This window comes from Pteropus vampyrus, unplaced genomic scaffold, assembly GCF_000151845.1.
Source record: "Pteropus vampyrus isolate Shadow unplaced genomic scaffold, Pvam_2.0 Scaffold20, whole genome shotgun sequence".
Taxonomy (NCBI): Eukaryota; Metazoa; Chordata; class Mammalia; order Chiroptera; family Pteropodidae; genus Pteropus; species Pteropus vampyrus.
In genome coordinates this window covers 1189845-1206837 of record NW_011888801.1, presented here as the reverse complement: position 1 = coordinate 1206837, position 16993 = coordinate 1189845, and the positions used below count along the sequence as shown (strand labels likewise).

The 16993-nt window shown below is 32.3% G+C and overlaps 1 protein-coding gene and 1 pseudogene across 1 annotated transcript in view; both read left to right on the top strand.

The window, feature by feature from the left end:
• The window catches only part of CFAP70 (cilia and flagella associated protein 70), an 84946-nt gene that overhangs the window by 23182 nt on the left and 44771 nt on the right, over positions 1 to 16993 (top strand). Inside the window, 9 exon segments of the mRNA XM_011355228.2 lie at positions 1317 to 1496; positions 4632 to 4814; positions 5996 to 6090; positions 9572 to 9671; positions 11290 to 11424; positions 13263 to 13399; positions 13401 to 13428; positions 13613 to 13693; positions 15280 to 15371. Of these exon segments, the coding sequence (XP_011353530.1) occupies positions 1317 to 1496; positions 4632 to 4814; positions 5996 to 6090; positions 9572 to 9671; positions 11290 to 11424; positions 13263 to 13399; positions 13401 to 13428; positions 13613 to 13693; positions 15280 to 15371 (1031 nt within the window).
• On the top strand, positions 4106 to 4228 carry LOC111736606 (annotated as a pseudogene).

The window sequence follows — 16993 nt, the reverse complement described above, 5'->3', positions numbered from 1 at the left end:
TCTTTCCTTCCGATGCTTATTTAGATTTTAAACTTCTATTCATCTCGTAAAGTTAATTCAGATGTCACTCTCTCTTACTCCTCTCCACCCCAATAATTAATTATCCACTTCTTCCTTGGTGTTCCTTGACTAGGGCATTTTGTACAGGTCTCATTTATAACATTTGTCATAAGTCATGGAATTATAACATGAATTCCATGCTGAAAGGGGCCATGTCTTCTTCATCCTTATATTCTTAGTGCTATAGTAAAGTGCCTGGCATATAATCACACATTTTAAACCTACTTTTTATTGTATCCTCTATAAAAATATCAGGTATATATACATATATGTCTATATAGATAAGTATATAGATATGTATTTGAAAAAATATTTCTTATTAAAAAGCACTACATTTGCCAAATCAGAATTTCCATTGGAGAAATAACTTGGGAATTTTCCATTAGTAGGATACTTAATTCTTTAACAACAATATTAATTATTCTTATTAATGCTGATTCTTTGTTGTTGTTGTTTATTGGGGTAACATTGGTTAATGCAATTATATAATTTTCAAGTGTACATTATAATTTGACATCTATATATTCTATTGTGTGTTTACCACCCAAAGTCGTTTCCTTCAGCTACCATATATTTGATCCTCTTCTCCCTCCCCCATCCCCCTATATTTGACCCCCTTAATATTGATTCTTAGGAAAAAGAATGAAATGAACAAATTATTGTTTCTTCTGTAATAATATAAAAAAAAAAACAACCCACTAGCTGCCTTGACTGCCTTACTTGGATACATTACTACATCAAATCCTTGTCAGCCCTTCTAAAAAATTCATTCCTGGAGCTTACTCATGCTGCCAAAACTTTCCATATTTGAAAAATAGAAATATATTAAATAATCTGATTTTCAAATATTTAATAAAAACCTAAATTTTTTAAAAAAGCGCTATATTTAAATTACAAAATAATTATAAAATATAGACTAGCGAAAAAGCACCCCAATCTCACTCATGTGCAACCACTATTAACATTTCAGTACAGAACCTTCCAATTCCTCTTCTATATGTATTTATATACATACTTGACCTCAGTGTGGTATAGGGGAAGGGCTCTAGCTTAGGGATAGGTTGGTTCTCTTTTTGGCTCTATCTTTAACTCATGGGACCTAGAGAAAGTTATTTCAATACTTTGTATAGAAATAAACGACCTTTCTACCTTGAACAGTGATATGATATTCAGATGAAATTCAAATGATATTTAAATGAAAAAAAAAAGAGGCCTCTGGCATTGTCAAAATGCTGCATAATTTTATTCTTTTCCAGCAGTGCAGTCTTGAAGTTAAAGTATCTGTGGCAGAGCCCTTATTGACCACAGCCCAGATCTTAGGAGGCAATTTACTGAAGGTCACATTGGAGGCTGCCTACTCTGTGCCTGAATCCTTCATGCCAGTAGGGCCCCTGCAGAACTACATGGTTGGTCTGCAAGTTCCATCAATTGGAGAGGTAAAGCCCTACAGCCAGATATTTATATAGATTTAAACACTCATATGAACGTCTCTTCTTCCTTTGCTATAATTTCATTCAAAGCAAACTCTGTTAATGGCTCAGATTTATTTTAGGTTTTAAAAAATAAAGTTTACTTCTGTTTTATAAATAGATGTTATATTTATAGTTTATGTATTATAGATTACATAAAATTTATATCAGTGAATATATATTTATGGTGGAAAATATGTAAAACATTTTTAAATGAACAATTTTGGATATATTTCTACAGAGATTATGCCTGTTTTATGCATTTTGTATAATGTACTTTATTATACAGAACTTTCTCTTAATTCCAGATTATTTCCCTCATCCAAATTTCTATAGAATGATTGTGTATTGGTTTTTTGAGGCTCTTGATAAAGATTTCCAAATTGCTTGCTGAAAGAGTGTAATTAGTTAATACTTCTACTTGTTTTGCCATTTTACATTTTCAGTGTAGAACCCTCCAATTTCTCTTCACATTCCCAACATCAGTGTACAAGGTTTCTAATTTCTTCACATCCTTGTGAATACTTATTATTTTCTGTTTTTTGATAATAGTCATTCCAATAGGTGTGGAGTGGCATCTTCTTGTGATTTTGATTTTTCTCTGATGACTAATGTCATTGAGCATCTTTTCATGTGCTTATTGACCATTTGCATGTTTTCTTTGGAGAAATGTATATCCAAGTCCTTTGCCCATTTTTGAATCAAGTGTTGTTGTTGATGAGTTTTAGGAATTCTCTATATTTTAGCTATTAATCCCTTATTGGATGTGTGATTTGCAAGTGTTTTCTCCCATTCTATGGATTGCCTTTTATTCTGTTGTTAGTATCTTTTGATGCACAGAAGTTTTTAATTTCTGATGCAGTCCAATTCGTCCATGTTTTCTTGTTCATAACCAAGAAATCATTGCTAAACCCATTGACATGAGGCTTTTCCCCTATGTCTTTTTATATTTATAGTTTATGTATTATAGATTACATAAAATTTATATCAGTGAATATATATTTATGGTGGAAAATATGTAAAACATTTTTAAATGAACAATTTTGGATATATTTCTACAGAGATTATGCCTGTTTTATGCATTTTGTATAATGTACTTTATTATACAGAACTTTCTCTTAATTCCAGATTATTTCCCTCATCCAAATTTCTGTGGTTTTTTGAGGCTCTTGATAAAGATTTCCAAATTGCTTGCTAAAAGAGTGTAATTAGTTAATACTTCTACTTGTTTTGCCATTTTACATTTTCAGTGTAGAACCCTCCAATTTCTCTTCACATTCCCAACATCAGTGTACAAGGTTTCTAATTTCTTCACATCCTTGTGAATACTTATTATTTTCTGTTTTTTGATAATAGTCATTCCAATAGGTGTGGAGTGGCATCTTCTTGTGATTTTGATTTTTCTCTGATGACTAATGTCATTGAGCATCTTTTCATGTGCTTATTGACCATTTGCATGTTTTCTTTGGAGAAATGTATATCCAAGTCCTTTGCCCATTTTTGAATCAAGTGTTGTTGTTGATGAGTTTTAGGAATTCTCTATATTTTAGCTATTAATCCCTTATTGGATGTGTGATTTGCAAGTGTTTTCTCCCATTCTATGGATTGTCTTTTATTCTGTTGTTAGTATCTTTTGATGCACAGAAGTTTTTAATTTCTGATGCAGTCCAATTCGTCCATGTTTTCTTGTTCATAACCAAGAAATCATTGCTAAACCCATTGACATGAGGCTTTTCCCCTATGTCTTTTTATATTTATAGTTTAGTTCTTAGGTTTAGGCCTTTGATCCATTTTGAGCTAATTTTTGTATACAGTGTTAGGTAAGGGTCTAACTACACTCTTTTGCATGTGGATAACTGGTTTTTCTAGCACTTTTTGTTAAGACTGTTCTGTCTCAATTGAATAGTGTTGGCACCTTTAATTTCGACAATTTTTGCTAATATTCTTGTTGTTTTATAGAGGAACAGATTTTCAGAAGTCCTTATTCTGCCATCCCAGAAATGCCCCTTCTTTACAAAAGTTTTAAAACTTAACACATGGGACTAGAATAGTTGAGTTATACTGTATGCCAATTTTAAATTTTACTAGAGACTACAAAATTGCTTTCTATTTTTGTACCAATTTACACTTCCATCGGCTATGTATAAAAATACCATTTCCTTCATAATATTGACAACACTTGATATTTTTAGACTCTTGCCAATCTGTGGTTTAAAATGTTATCTGATTGTTTTAATGTGCATTTCACTTATTTTTAATAACTAGTATGTTTTTATTTAAATGTTAGATTTTCTAATTTCTCTTTCTATACATTTCCTATTTATATCTTTACTAATTTTTATTGCAAGTGTATTTTAGATAAGTTATAGATATGAAAAGCCTGTATTTTTAGGCCTTTATCAAATTTAAGTTTGTTTTTTTTAAAGATAATTTTTAAAATGTTATATTATGATCCTCATGTACATATAAAATGACAAAAAGGGTCGAAGCCAGTTCATAGGAAAATCTAAAGAAATGATTCATCTGTAAGCAATCAGGGATGTCGAAATGAATTTGCTAATAATTCAAAACTTGTCATTTATGGCTATGCCACCCTGAACAAGCCCGATCCCGTCTGATCTCGGAATCTAAGCAGAGTTGGGCCTGGTTAGTACTTGGATGGGAGACCACTTAGGAAGACCAGGTGCTTGCTGTAGGCATAAAAAATAAAAAATAAGGGATTGTAAGCTGACAAGGTACTTGCAATCTGTGAGGTCAACCAAAGGTTGCCTCACCTAAAAAAATCCAAACAAAAAAACAAAATAAAACAAAAAACTTGTCATCAGTCACAGGGCAATAATCAATTTATCTCTATTCTACAAAGTACATTTGCACATTTGTGGACAAGAATAATTTGCATTATTATCTATTTCCTATAAATTACAAAATTATAAAACAACAGAAAGACAATGAAGGGCACAGTCCCCTCTACAGAATCAGATAATTACAGAAGGATCTGTTAGATAATTCTCAGCATTCTACTGAAAAGACACTTCAGTAATTCTTTTGTCTATCTCAAATTCTTTTACAAAATTTCCAAAAATATGATATTTATTTCTGCAGAAAGATTATCCCATTTTATTCAAGAATGGAACTCTGAAGCTTGGAGGGGAAAGAGAACCTGTTCCCCGGCCCAAAAAATGGCCTATTGCTAACATTCTGGCTCCAGGAGCTAATAACATTCCTGATGCATTCATTGTTGGTGGGCCCTATGAGGAAGAAGAAGGAGAACTCAACCATCCTGAGGTAAGAGAGTTATGCCATTTTTTTGTGATAAACTCAGTGTGCTGACATATGATAAAATTTTCATGAATCACTGTAATTTATATATATTATTACCTATTAAAATAAAATAATTAAATGTCAAAAGAAAAGTTACCTAATTCTGATTGAAAGACTTCTTCACTTCTTAAGTCCAGCAAATGAAATAATTGATTTAATTCAAATTTACCATTTATTTTATTTTAAATTTATTTATTTTTGAGTAGGTAATAATACAGTCACATGTCAAAATAAGAATTGAGAGATATTCAGTTAAAGTCTTCCTTCTACTTTATGTCTCTTCCTCCTGATTCCTTCCAGCATCATCACTCTAGTAGCCACCTTTGTTATCGTTTCTTGTAGTTTCAGTAAAATCATTTGTAAGATGGGGATGGTTAAATTATTTTCAGTATCTGATACTAAATATTTTAAATAGTAGAGATAAAGCTAAAATACTTGAAAAACTTGTGCAATTTCTTTTATCATCATTGTGCTTTGTGAAAATTGTTTTTAGATTTATATTTTCATTTAGATCAGATATATTTTATTTTAGATATTTAGATTTTATGTTTATATTTTAGATATTTAGATATTTAGATTTTATGTTTAGATTTTAGATATTTAGATTTTATGTTTAGATTTTAGATATTTAGATTTTATAAAATCTAAATAACTAAACATAAAATCTAAATATCTAAAATATAACTTTTTCAGCCCTGGTTGCTCATTAGAATCACCTGGAAGGCTTTTAAAAAACACTAACAATGGGCCAAACCCTAACCCAGATCAATTACTTAAGAATTTATTTTTAAAATAACACCAATACTCAGGTGTTAATTATTTTTTCAGAAGCTCCCAAATAATTCTAATATGCGTCTAGGGTTGAGAACAACTGATTGAGGTTATGTGAGTGAATATTTGGCAGTTAGTACTGGATCGATGTAAGGATAATATAAGTAATTTATCTTACGTACTTTATTAATCGAAAAGTACCCTAAAATTTACGGTGGTGGTAGTATTTACAGTAGTAGTTATACTTATGGTAGTAATAGTAGAAATAATAAAAGTATTGTGATTAAATTCATTAATTGAATGCCCCACAGATTGAGCAGAATGAAGCCAGGTCACACCAAGAGAACAAAAGTTTCTATCTTATTATTTTACAGGACAGGGAATTTAGGAACCAATCAGAGTGCATAAAGAAAAGGATTACTTGGGACTTGGAAAGTCGCTGCTACCTTGATCCTACTGCAGTGGTGAGGTAGGAAGACAAAAGGAATATATCTAAATAACAAAGACTGTAAGTGGGAAAAAATGTTACTTTTTAAAATTTTATCTGTATTTGAGTTAAGGTGACCTGACAGTCTCTTTCACCACATTTGTTAATAACAGAGGCTCCTAGTGATGGTGAATTAACCAAGGTGGGTTCTTATTTTTCTTTCATATAAAAGAAGTCCAGAGCTGATGTGTATGGCGGCTTCTCAGTGTTATGAGGTATCTGGGCTCAGTCTTGCTTTTTGCTCTTTCTTCTTTAACATGTGCCCTCTATCCATAAGGTTGTCTCACAGTCCAAAATGGCTTTTGGAGCTCCAGGCTGCACATTCACAGTCCTGGCAGAAAGTTGGAAAAGAGGAGTGTTATGGGTAAAAAAGGACACGTGCTAGTTGTCTTAGCCCCTCCTGTAGAACATCCATGGAATCTGACAACTGTTTATATCTCACTGGTCACCTCTAGAGGCAAAAGAAGCTAGGAAACAGTGTTTTTGTTAGACACATTGCCACCCAGATTAAATCAGGATTTAGATAGCAAAGAAGAACAGGACACTTGATATTGTGTGGATAACTACTAATCTCTGTCACAATGACCTGGTGATTTCGGAGAGATGAGAAATAGAGGCTTATCAATATAGGTATAATTTGAACGAACTTTTTTTTTTTTTTCAATTAACAGACTATTTTTTTTTTAGAATAGTTTAAGAATTTTCAAAAAATTGAGCAGGCATTTCAGAGAGTTCCTGTATATCTCTGGTCCCCTACTTGATCATGGTATATAATATAAATATACATCATTGGATTTGATTTACTGATTTTTTTATAAAGGATACATTGTTACTATTACTTTGAATAAACAGTAATCGATTTGGTCAATTAAAAATAAGAAAAATTAAAAATTTTTTCACTTTATTTCGTTCTGATTCTCTTCCTTTCTTTATGTAGATTCAAGTTTCTGACCCATATAATTTTTCTTTTCTCTGAAGACTTTTAGCATTTCTTGTAGGGCTGGTCTACTGGCCACAAATTCCCTCCATTTTTGTTTGAGAAAATCTTTATTTTTCCTTCACTTTTGAAAAATAATTCCACCAGATACAGGATTCTAGATTGGTGGTTTATTTCTTTCAAAACTTTAAATATTTCACTTAACTCTCTTCCTGCCTGCATGGTTTCTGATGAGAAGTCCAATGTAATTCATATTCTTGTTCCTTTGTAGGAAAGGTGTTTTTGCCTCTGGCTTCTTTCAAGATTTTCATTTCCTCTTTGGTTTCCTGTAGTTTGAATATGATATACCTTGATGTAGATTTTTTAGTTTTTATCATCCTTGGCATTCTCCGAGCTTCCTGGATCTATGGTTTGGCATCTGCCATTAATTTCATAAAATTCTCAGCCATTATAACTTCAAACATTTCTTTTGCTCCTTTCTCACTTTTTTCTCTTTCCAGTATCCCTGTTATATCTTTTGTAATTGCCCATAATTCTTGGATATTCTGTTATGATTTTCATATTTTCCCCCTTTCCATTTCAGTTTGGAAAGTTTTTGACGTATCTTCAAGCTCACTGATTCTTTTCTCAGCCTTGTCTAATCTACTGATAAGCCCATCAGATGAATTCTTTATTTTTATTGCAGTGTTTTTGATGTCTAGCATTTTCTTTTGATGCCTTGAATTTCCGCCTCCTGCTTACATGACCCACCTGTTATTTTTAAATTAAATTTATTGTGATGACATTGGTTAATTACCCATGCGTTCTTGCATATTGTCTGCTTTTTCCATTAGAGCCTTTAACATATTAATCATTGATATTTTAAATTCTCTTTCTGATTATTTCAAGATCTGTGTCATACCTAAGTCTAGTTCTTATGCTAGCTTTGTCTCTTCAGACAGTATATTTCTTGCCTGTAGCATTCCTTGTAATTTTTTATTTTATTTATTTTTTTGACATTTATGAACATGAAAAATTATTTAATGACAGTACTCTTGCCCTTGTAATTTTTTATCGAAAGCTGGATATTATGTACTAGGTAATAAGAAACAAGATAATTAGGTTTTTTAGTGTGAGGGTGTATATTTATCTGGCTAGGAGCTGGGCTGTGTTTAATGTTTCAGTAGCTGTAGCTGTAGGTGCTAAAGCCTTTGATTTCCTTTTTTGCTCCTCCCCTGTTCTCTTTGGGTTTGCCTAAGAACTGTTTCTTAAATAGGGTCTATGTTTCACAGTTTCTCAGTTATAATCCACTGTTATACTGGAACTCTATTTATGGCGAGGGAAAGTGTTCTTTAATCCTGTGATTAAATCTCAGTATTTTTTTTTTTTTTTTTTTTTTTTTTTTTGCTCCTCTCCTGTTCTCTTTGGGTTTGCCTAAGAACTGTTTCTTAAATAGGGTCTATGTTTCACAGTTTCTCAGTTATAATCCTCTGTTATACTGGAACTCTATTTATGGCGAGGGAAAGTGTTCTTTAATCCTGTGATTAAATCTCAGTATTTTAATGGATTTGAGTCCCTGGACTGTGACCTTCAGAAGTGTTTAATAACCGTTTTTTCTTTCTGTCCTTATATGAGACAGGAAGGCCAGATGGGCTTGAGGTGTCTAATTGCCTTTCCCCTGGGCAAGATAATGCTCTGGTAGTTTCCCTTAGTAGGCCTTCGTTGTGGAGGACAATCTGGGCATATTTCAAAAATGGTTACTTTTCCTTTCTCTCTGCCTAAGAGGATTTTTATCCTGTCTTCACTATGAGTAAATTCTGGGGTTCCTTGATTTAAAACGCAAAAAAGCGTGGGGAACCCCCGAGACTGAGACCCTAGGAGTTTTTAACTCTTGGGCTTGTCCACACTCAGCCTCCAGCAATTAGTCAAAATTACCATTAAAGTGTTTCTACCTGTTTCAGACTCCAGGGGCTTCTGCTGCCTGTAAACTGATCTCAGTTGTAATGCTCTGTACTTAGCTGTCTCTCCAAATTTCAGTGTGGCGATTTGCCCTATGTACTTAATTCTTAGATTGATCAAAGAAAACTTGTTAATTTTCAGTTTGGTCAGCTTCTTTCTTGTTTTGAGGACAGTAGTGAGAACTTCTAAACTCTTAACATGTTAGTCAGCTGACACTGGAAGCCCTATTCTATTTTCGCAGTAGTTATAAATGTATTTTATACTATTTTTGCATACTTGTCTGATTATTTCTTTAGAATAAATGACTAGAAGTAGAATTTCTGGGCCAAAGATTATGAACATTTTAAGGCATTTGATTCATATTGCAAAATTGCTCTGAAAATGTACAATTTGCCTCTGCTAGAAGTACAGTAGAATTATTTTCAGAATTTTATAGATTTGAAAAGGTATAAAAACCCACTTACCTTGTAAAAAATTTATATATGTGTATCCCATTACTTTTTAAAAGAGATGAATACTTCTCTTTAACCTAAATTATGCTAAGTCCATTTCACATGTAATGCTAGTGGGCTGATTCTTGATATTCAGTTTTCAGAAGCGAATTGCTGATTGCCGACTCTGGCCTGTAGAAATCACAAGAGTTCCTCTGATTACTGCACCCAAAGGAAAAGCTACCAGATTTGATAAGGTAAATTTGTTTACTTAAAAATATTTATATAAAAAATGCTGGCTCAGACCCAACCTATTATTCTGCTTCTAATTCTAATACCAGTGGAGTATATGAACTGATGTGGCTGCTCCCTAGGGTGGCCAACTGATTCTGATTTGCTGATTAGTTCTGAAAGTTTCATGTCCCAAGAAACTCCCCTGTCTCTGGCAAATTAGGACAACTGGTCACCCTAGCTCCCTATTGTCCAGTAGAAGTTATTTAGCCTTTATTCTCAGACATCCTATTTCCCTTTAGCCCTTCATTACAGTTTTACCACAGATAAAACCATACAAGATAGACATTTTTGTAGGTCAAAAGTAGTTAAATATTGACAATATGGTTCAAACTACTACATTTTTCTGAATTTCTTTTAGACTTACCTACTTAAAATATTTTAGCCTGCTAATTAGAGTAATAGGGTTCATAGATGTACTACTATTCTGAAAAGATATAGCTTTGATGAGCCTAGAATATGTTACTTGTGCATGTGTGGTCTTTTACGCTTGTTCATAAACTCCCTGAGGGTAGGGCTCCTGTCTTTGACTGCTTTGTATCCTCCACAGTACCTAGCATGATCTATGACATATAGCAGATACTTAACAAGTACCTTAATTATTTTATTGATTTTTAAAATAGGCTTTTTGCAGAATGAAAATACTACTACTGTGTTCCCACCTCTCTCTTTGTAATATATGATATGTACTAACTTACCTTAGATTTATAAACAACATAATGTTATCATATGAACATAGGACTTTAATTTCTAATTATTATTTTAATAGGCAAAATGAAAGAGATTACTTTTAACCTTGTGGAAATTAAATGTTTTCTTTTACTCTTTTCCTTATACAAGTTTCCTATGGTAAACCATACAGCCATTAAAAATGATGTTAAGATATATTTATTGACATATTCTTCATCTTTGTAATGAGAGTTTAGATGAGATCAGGGATGGCAAATACCTGACAGCAGACTGTCATTCATCTTCCTTCATCAGTGGCAGGTAGTACTGATCAATTAGAGCACTCTTCTCTTCTGAACCCAGATAAAGATACAGAATCTTTTTCAGCACAGTACTCTAAGACACCTCTACCAATTGATTAGAATGTAGGCATCAGTTAAAACCTATTTGTCAACATTGGTTCAGATGATTTGCAAAACCCCTTTCATTCATATGAATATGTGAATGAAAGCTAAAAGCCACAGCTTCCGGTATCTTTTAAGGTTTTGTTGTTGTTGTTATTGTTGTTGTTTTTTTCACAAAGTTTTTCTTTTTTCTAAGAAGCAACATGATGAAATTGACTTTTTGGTTGAATTTATGTATTATCAATTAATTTGTGTATGTGTTGATCCAACTACTGCCTTTACTATTCACTAGCACTGTTTTTATGCATTATCTCAGTGACCACTGTATATTAAGCTTATTTTAGAGATAAAGAAATAAGCCCCCAAATGTCTATGTTAATGGCCCATAGTCAACTAGTTAAATAGCATAACTAGTCCCTAAAGCCAGGTCTTTAAACTGCTGAGTCAGAGCTCCATACCTTATGCTGCATTGCTCTATACCACTAATATTTCTCTGGTTTTATTTCTTTAGGCGGATGATGAAAGTCAGCTTTCATTTCATGGTGTGGCTTATGTTAATATGGTCCCATTGCTGTATCCAGGTGTAAAGAGGATTCGGGGAGCTTTTCATGTTTATCCTTACCTAGACAGTACAGTCTTTGAAAAGGTAAGAAAAAATTGTATAGGTCATTATCATCCTAATTTATCTTTTATATATGTGTTTACTTACATCTATAGTATATACATCTTTGCAATGGATATTTGGAACCAGTTGTCATACTGGGATGTTAAATATAGAGGCTTGCTGTCATTCTACCATTGAACCTCAAAAAATTAGGGCCAAAAATTGAAAACAATCCAAATCTCTATCAACAGGTAAACAGAGAAAGAAATTGTATGGTATATCTATACAATGGGATACTACTCAGCAAAAAAAAAAGAAAGGAACTGTTGATACATGCAACATGGATGAGTCTCAAATGCATCATGCTAAATGAAAGAAGCCAGACAAAAGAGAGTCCATACTTTATGATTCTATTTACAATTCTAGAAAACTAACCTAAAGCCATAGAAAGCAGATCAGTGGTTGCTTGGGAACAGGAATAGAGGGAGGGATGGATTACAAAAGAATGTGAGGAAACTATGAGGGATGATGGAAATGTTGGTCATCTTGATTGTGGTGATGGTTTCACATGTGTATGTATATGCCAAAATTGATCAAATTGTATATTTTAAATATGTAATTTATTATAATTTTACCTCAGTAAAGTTGGATACAAAATCTTTAGGATAATAAAAGAAATCTATTATGTTAATTGTGCAAAAATGTAAATCCATGTGCTGATGAATAAACACATGGTTCTCTCAGTTTTCAGATGTTAAAAATGTTAAAATCATCCTTTTATCTGTCTAAATATAGAAAAATATATACATAAAGTAAAAGGTCAATTTAATCATGTTGCTTCTACGAGAAAGTGAGACTTTGTAAAACACAATAATAAAAACTTATTTAACATATGTATTCATATACTATTTCATATACTCTTCCATCATTATTAGGACAGCTATTTTTCAATAATAGAGTCATGAAAGACCCATCATCTATTTCAAACCAACTGAGTAGCAAACTCTTTATAAGTATCCTTTGAACTGGAAATTGCACTTACTGGGATTATTCTTAAATAATTTAATAGGATTGCAACCCCTATATTTGTGAAGACTTTTGGAGATTTATAATAGCAAAACCAAAAAATAAGATTATGTGTCTAAAATAGAAAAAGGCTTATTAAATTATTGTAAATAAAAATGATGGAATATTCATCCATTTAAAAAACTCATTAATGTTGTGTAGAGAGATAGTTAAATAGAAAAAAAGATAGTGAAAATATCCATTACACCCAATGTTTTCTCATGACCTTTTCTGTTATCCTCCTCTTCTATCTCTGTTTACTCCTCCCCTTTTTTGGGGGCAGGTAGCTGTTTTTTTTCACTCAGCGTAAATTATATTTAGATTCATCCATGTTGTTTAATTTAAACATTTTTGTAAGGTTGTTTTCCAATATTTATCTATAGTTTGAATTTCCCCATGCAAAGTTTTAATTTTGAACTTTAAACTTGCCCTATTCTTCTAATCCTAATTGAGGGGTCAGTAGTAATTAGATAATATTTCTTATACAGAAATAAATCCTACCACTTAAAGTTATTTGAAATTATGTGTCAAGGATTGAAAGTTATTTGATAACAAGTTATGAAATACCAAAATCAAGCCAGGTTGAAAAGTCTCCCCTTGGGAATTTAAATGATAGGGTAGGCAACTAACTTTCTACAATGGTTTTACCCATTCAATGAGTATGGCAATACAATGAAGTTTTTTACTTTCCTGAGCTCTCTCTGATTCTACAATGATGAATTTATCTAGAAGACTAGATGATATTAAATAATAATGTGGGTTTCTTTTATTTGTCTGTGATTCATTGCATCTTTTTGTTTTTTTGTTTTTTTCAGACCAAGTGTTTATTTAGTTTGTTCCGGGATACTGGCCATCATTTGATTCAAAATAACAAAATAGGAGGAATTAATTCTCCATTGTCCAAACCAGTTATTTCTAAGAACCTGAAAGAAGATAAAATAGTAAGAAACAGATAAAGGAAAGCCTATGCCTGGGGATGTGGTAGGTTGTTGAGAAAATGATGATTTTGCTGGTTTTGTTGCATTCTGGAGGCTTGCACTGATTTCTTATTTTATGTATTGTCTCAATTTAGTTTGTATTTTGATGCAACGTAATGATCATTGTTCTTGCCATTATGAAGACTATGTAAGAATTCCATTTTTGAGGTATGTTCATTTTCTTTCAGCAGGCGGCTAGTATAAAATCTCAAAGTTCAGATACTCCTTTGGAAATTGAACCCACTCTAAACCACAATCCAGAAGGACAGGTAACTATGCATAAATAGTTGGGAAATTAAGTTTAAATTCATCAGTCCTTTATTGAGCAAGGTAGTATGGTATAGTGAAAAATGCTCATTATTTGAGTTACCATCTCAGATTTCCAATTATTAATTTATAACCTTGGGCAAATTTCTTTGTTTTGTTGAGACTTTCTAAAATAAGTGGGTACCAGATTAACTTTGAGGTCCTTTCCAGCATTAAAATTATATGTCTTTTATTAATTCTACTATATTAAGCACTATGAAGGATGCAAAGATGCATCATCTGCAACATTTATTCATCTGCTCTCAGGACACTCAAGTCTGGTGGTCAAAACAGACTGGTACATAACTAATAGTAATATAGAGTTTTGATGAATGTTATCCTAGTAGTACAAACAAAAGTGCTGTGTGGTCTCAGAGAAGACAGAGTAATAGCTACTAGGATAGGACAGTCTCAGAAAGCTTCGTGGAAGAGATGTCATTCAAGCTAAGTAGTGAAAGATGAAGAGAACCTTTTGCCAGATAAAGATGGAGGGAGAGGCATTTTAGGGCCAGGGAACAACTTGAGTCAAGGCACAAAAAAAGATAGCTGAATTCTGAGTACATCAATTACTTCAGTGTATGATGTAGAGAAATAAAAAGAAAGGAGAGATTCTAGAATAAAATGAGAAAGAAAAGAGAGGCTGAGTTGAGTTATAGAATGATTTTGAGAGACTTGCTAAAAAGTTTGGGCTTCAATCCATAGGTGACAAGAGACTATAGAACCTCATCTTAGGGACTTCCATTAAAAGTTTTTAAGCTACCTAGAAATAAGACTTCATATATGTTTCAGGGTAGAACTCTTGCAAGGATGTGAAGAAGAGAAATTGAAATTTGGATAGGGGCTTTAGATATCAGTTTATAGACTTTTCTTATAGTACAGATGAGTGTCAATGACAGTTTGATTTAGGGAAGAGGTTGTAGTAAAGGAAGTCAGAAACCTGAAGAGGCAAAGTATGGAATTGGGAAGCTTTAGGGTTGTCAAGGAAGAAAAGTTAAAGATAACTCAAGTTTAGAGCTGTACTTTCTGGAAGGGTGATGAAATCATTAAGAGAAAAGTCAAAAGAGAAGTTAATACAGGGGGAAATGAGAAGTTCGATTTTAGAAATGTTATATATACAATGCTGGGTAGAAATGTCCATCAGGTTACAGTTGGTAGATGGTGGTGAGGAGGCTGTGAGTGGGAATATCAAAAGGTTATGAAGAAAATATTTCTACAGGACTCATGAAAGAGTGTTAGTGGAAGAAATAATGGCATTCACTTAAAACAGTTCCAAGAAAAGTATTGAACAAGTTAATACGGCTTCAGCTGGGGTAAAAGTCTCCAAAAATAAAATCGAAAACTCTTTTCTGCAAGACGTAACCTCTGTTGCTATTTTTCTTTCTAGTTGTTTTTCTATGAAAAAAATAGTTCAATAGTTAAGATCACATTATATGTATAGTAGTATATGCAGTTTTCTCACTTATATTGTGAGCATTATCTTACGTTACTAAAATTTTTTCATAAATATCTTTTTCTGAAAAGAATAAATTAGAGAAAAATGTCTTTACAGCAATATGTAGAAGCCAGGACATACATTGTGTTGGAGATTCAGCTGGACAAAGCCTTGGTTCCAAAGCGAATGCCAGAGGAGCTAGCCAGACGGTATGTAGCAATGGTTCTCATACCTGATTTGCAAAAACAATTTAGATATAAGTAAAAGAAAGTCAGTTTGTTCACATAAATGTAATTTCCCCTGGGATAAGCATCAATTTTTTGTTTTTCTGTTCCGATGAAGTTTCTTATGTTACTGTTTTCTTATTACTAAAGCAGTATATGCCTATTACAAAAATTTTGAGAAAATCAAGATTAGCAAGAAAACATGTAAAAACACTCAGATTTCTACTTACCCAGTGATAACCACTTTTATCACCTTGGCCTATATCCTTCTAGAGTTATTGTAAAGCCCCTATTATACAAACACACATCCCATGTCACATATAAATATATGTAATATTTAAAAACTATTTTATATTGTACTGTGGTGTTTTGATTGTATTTCTAGGAAAATTGTCCATTTCATCTAGGTTATCCAATTTGTTGATGTACAGTTGTTCACGATATTCTCTTATTATTCTTTTTATCTTTCAAAAATGGGAAGTAATGTCCCAACTTTTATTTCTGATTTTAGTAATTTGAGTTTTTTCTTTTTTCTTAGTTCACTTACCTAAAGATTTATCAATTTGGTTGGTCTTTTCAAAGATTTTCTCTGTTCTTTTTCTTTTTCCTATTTTATTTATCTCTACTCTAATCTTTATTAGTTCCTTACTTCTGCTACCTCTGAGTTTAGTTTTTTCTCCTTTTCTGATTTATTAAGATATACAGTTAGTTTACTGATTTGCAAGCTTTCTTCTTTTTAATGTATGAGTTAGAGCTATAAATTTCTCTATGAACACTTCTTTCATATCATCCCATAAATTTTCATATGGTGTGTTTTTGTTCTCATTCATCTCAATGTATTTTCTTATTTCCCTGTGTTTTCTTTTTTGACATATTAGTTGTTTAAAAGTGTGTTGGTTAGATGATTGTATAAAGAAATTATGGTTCATATATACAATAAAATATTACTCAGCCATTAAAAAATGAAATCCTACCATTTGCAACAACATGGATGGACCTAGAGGTTATTATGCTGAGTCAATAATAAAAATAAGTCAGAGAAAGATAAATACCATATGATTTCATTTACATGCAGAATTTAAGGAACAAAAAGAACTAATCAAAAACAGACTCACAAATATATAGCACAATTTAGTGACAGATAGAGGAGAGGAGAGTTTGGTGGGCTGGAGGAAGGGATGAAGGGTTAAAGAAGTACAAATTAGTAGTTGATAGATGGTCACAAGGATGGGGAGTAGTATGGCATAGGGAATGCAGTTAGCATTAATATATTGGCTAGGTGGAAAACCAGAGGAGAGAAGGAGCAATTAGGGGGATCGTTTTATAAACAATATAAATGTTTAACCAATGTACTATATACTTAAAACTAATTTTAAAAAAAAATGTTGCTTAATTTCCAGATATTTGTGAATTTTTCAGCTTTCAATTACCTTTGTTATTGATTTCTAATTTTTTCCCATTGTAATTAGAAAAGATACTTTGTATGATTTCACTCTTTTAAAATTTATTGAGATTTGTTTTGTGGCCTATCATATGGTCTATCCTGCAGAATGTTTCCTGTGCTCTTGAGAAGAATGTGTATTCTGTGTTGTTAGATGGAGTGTTCT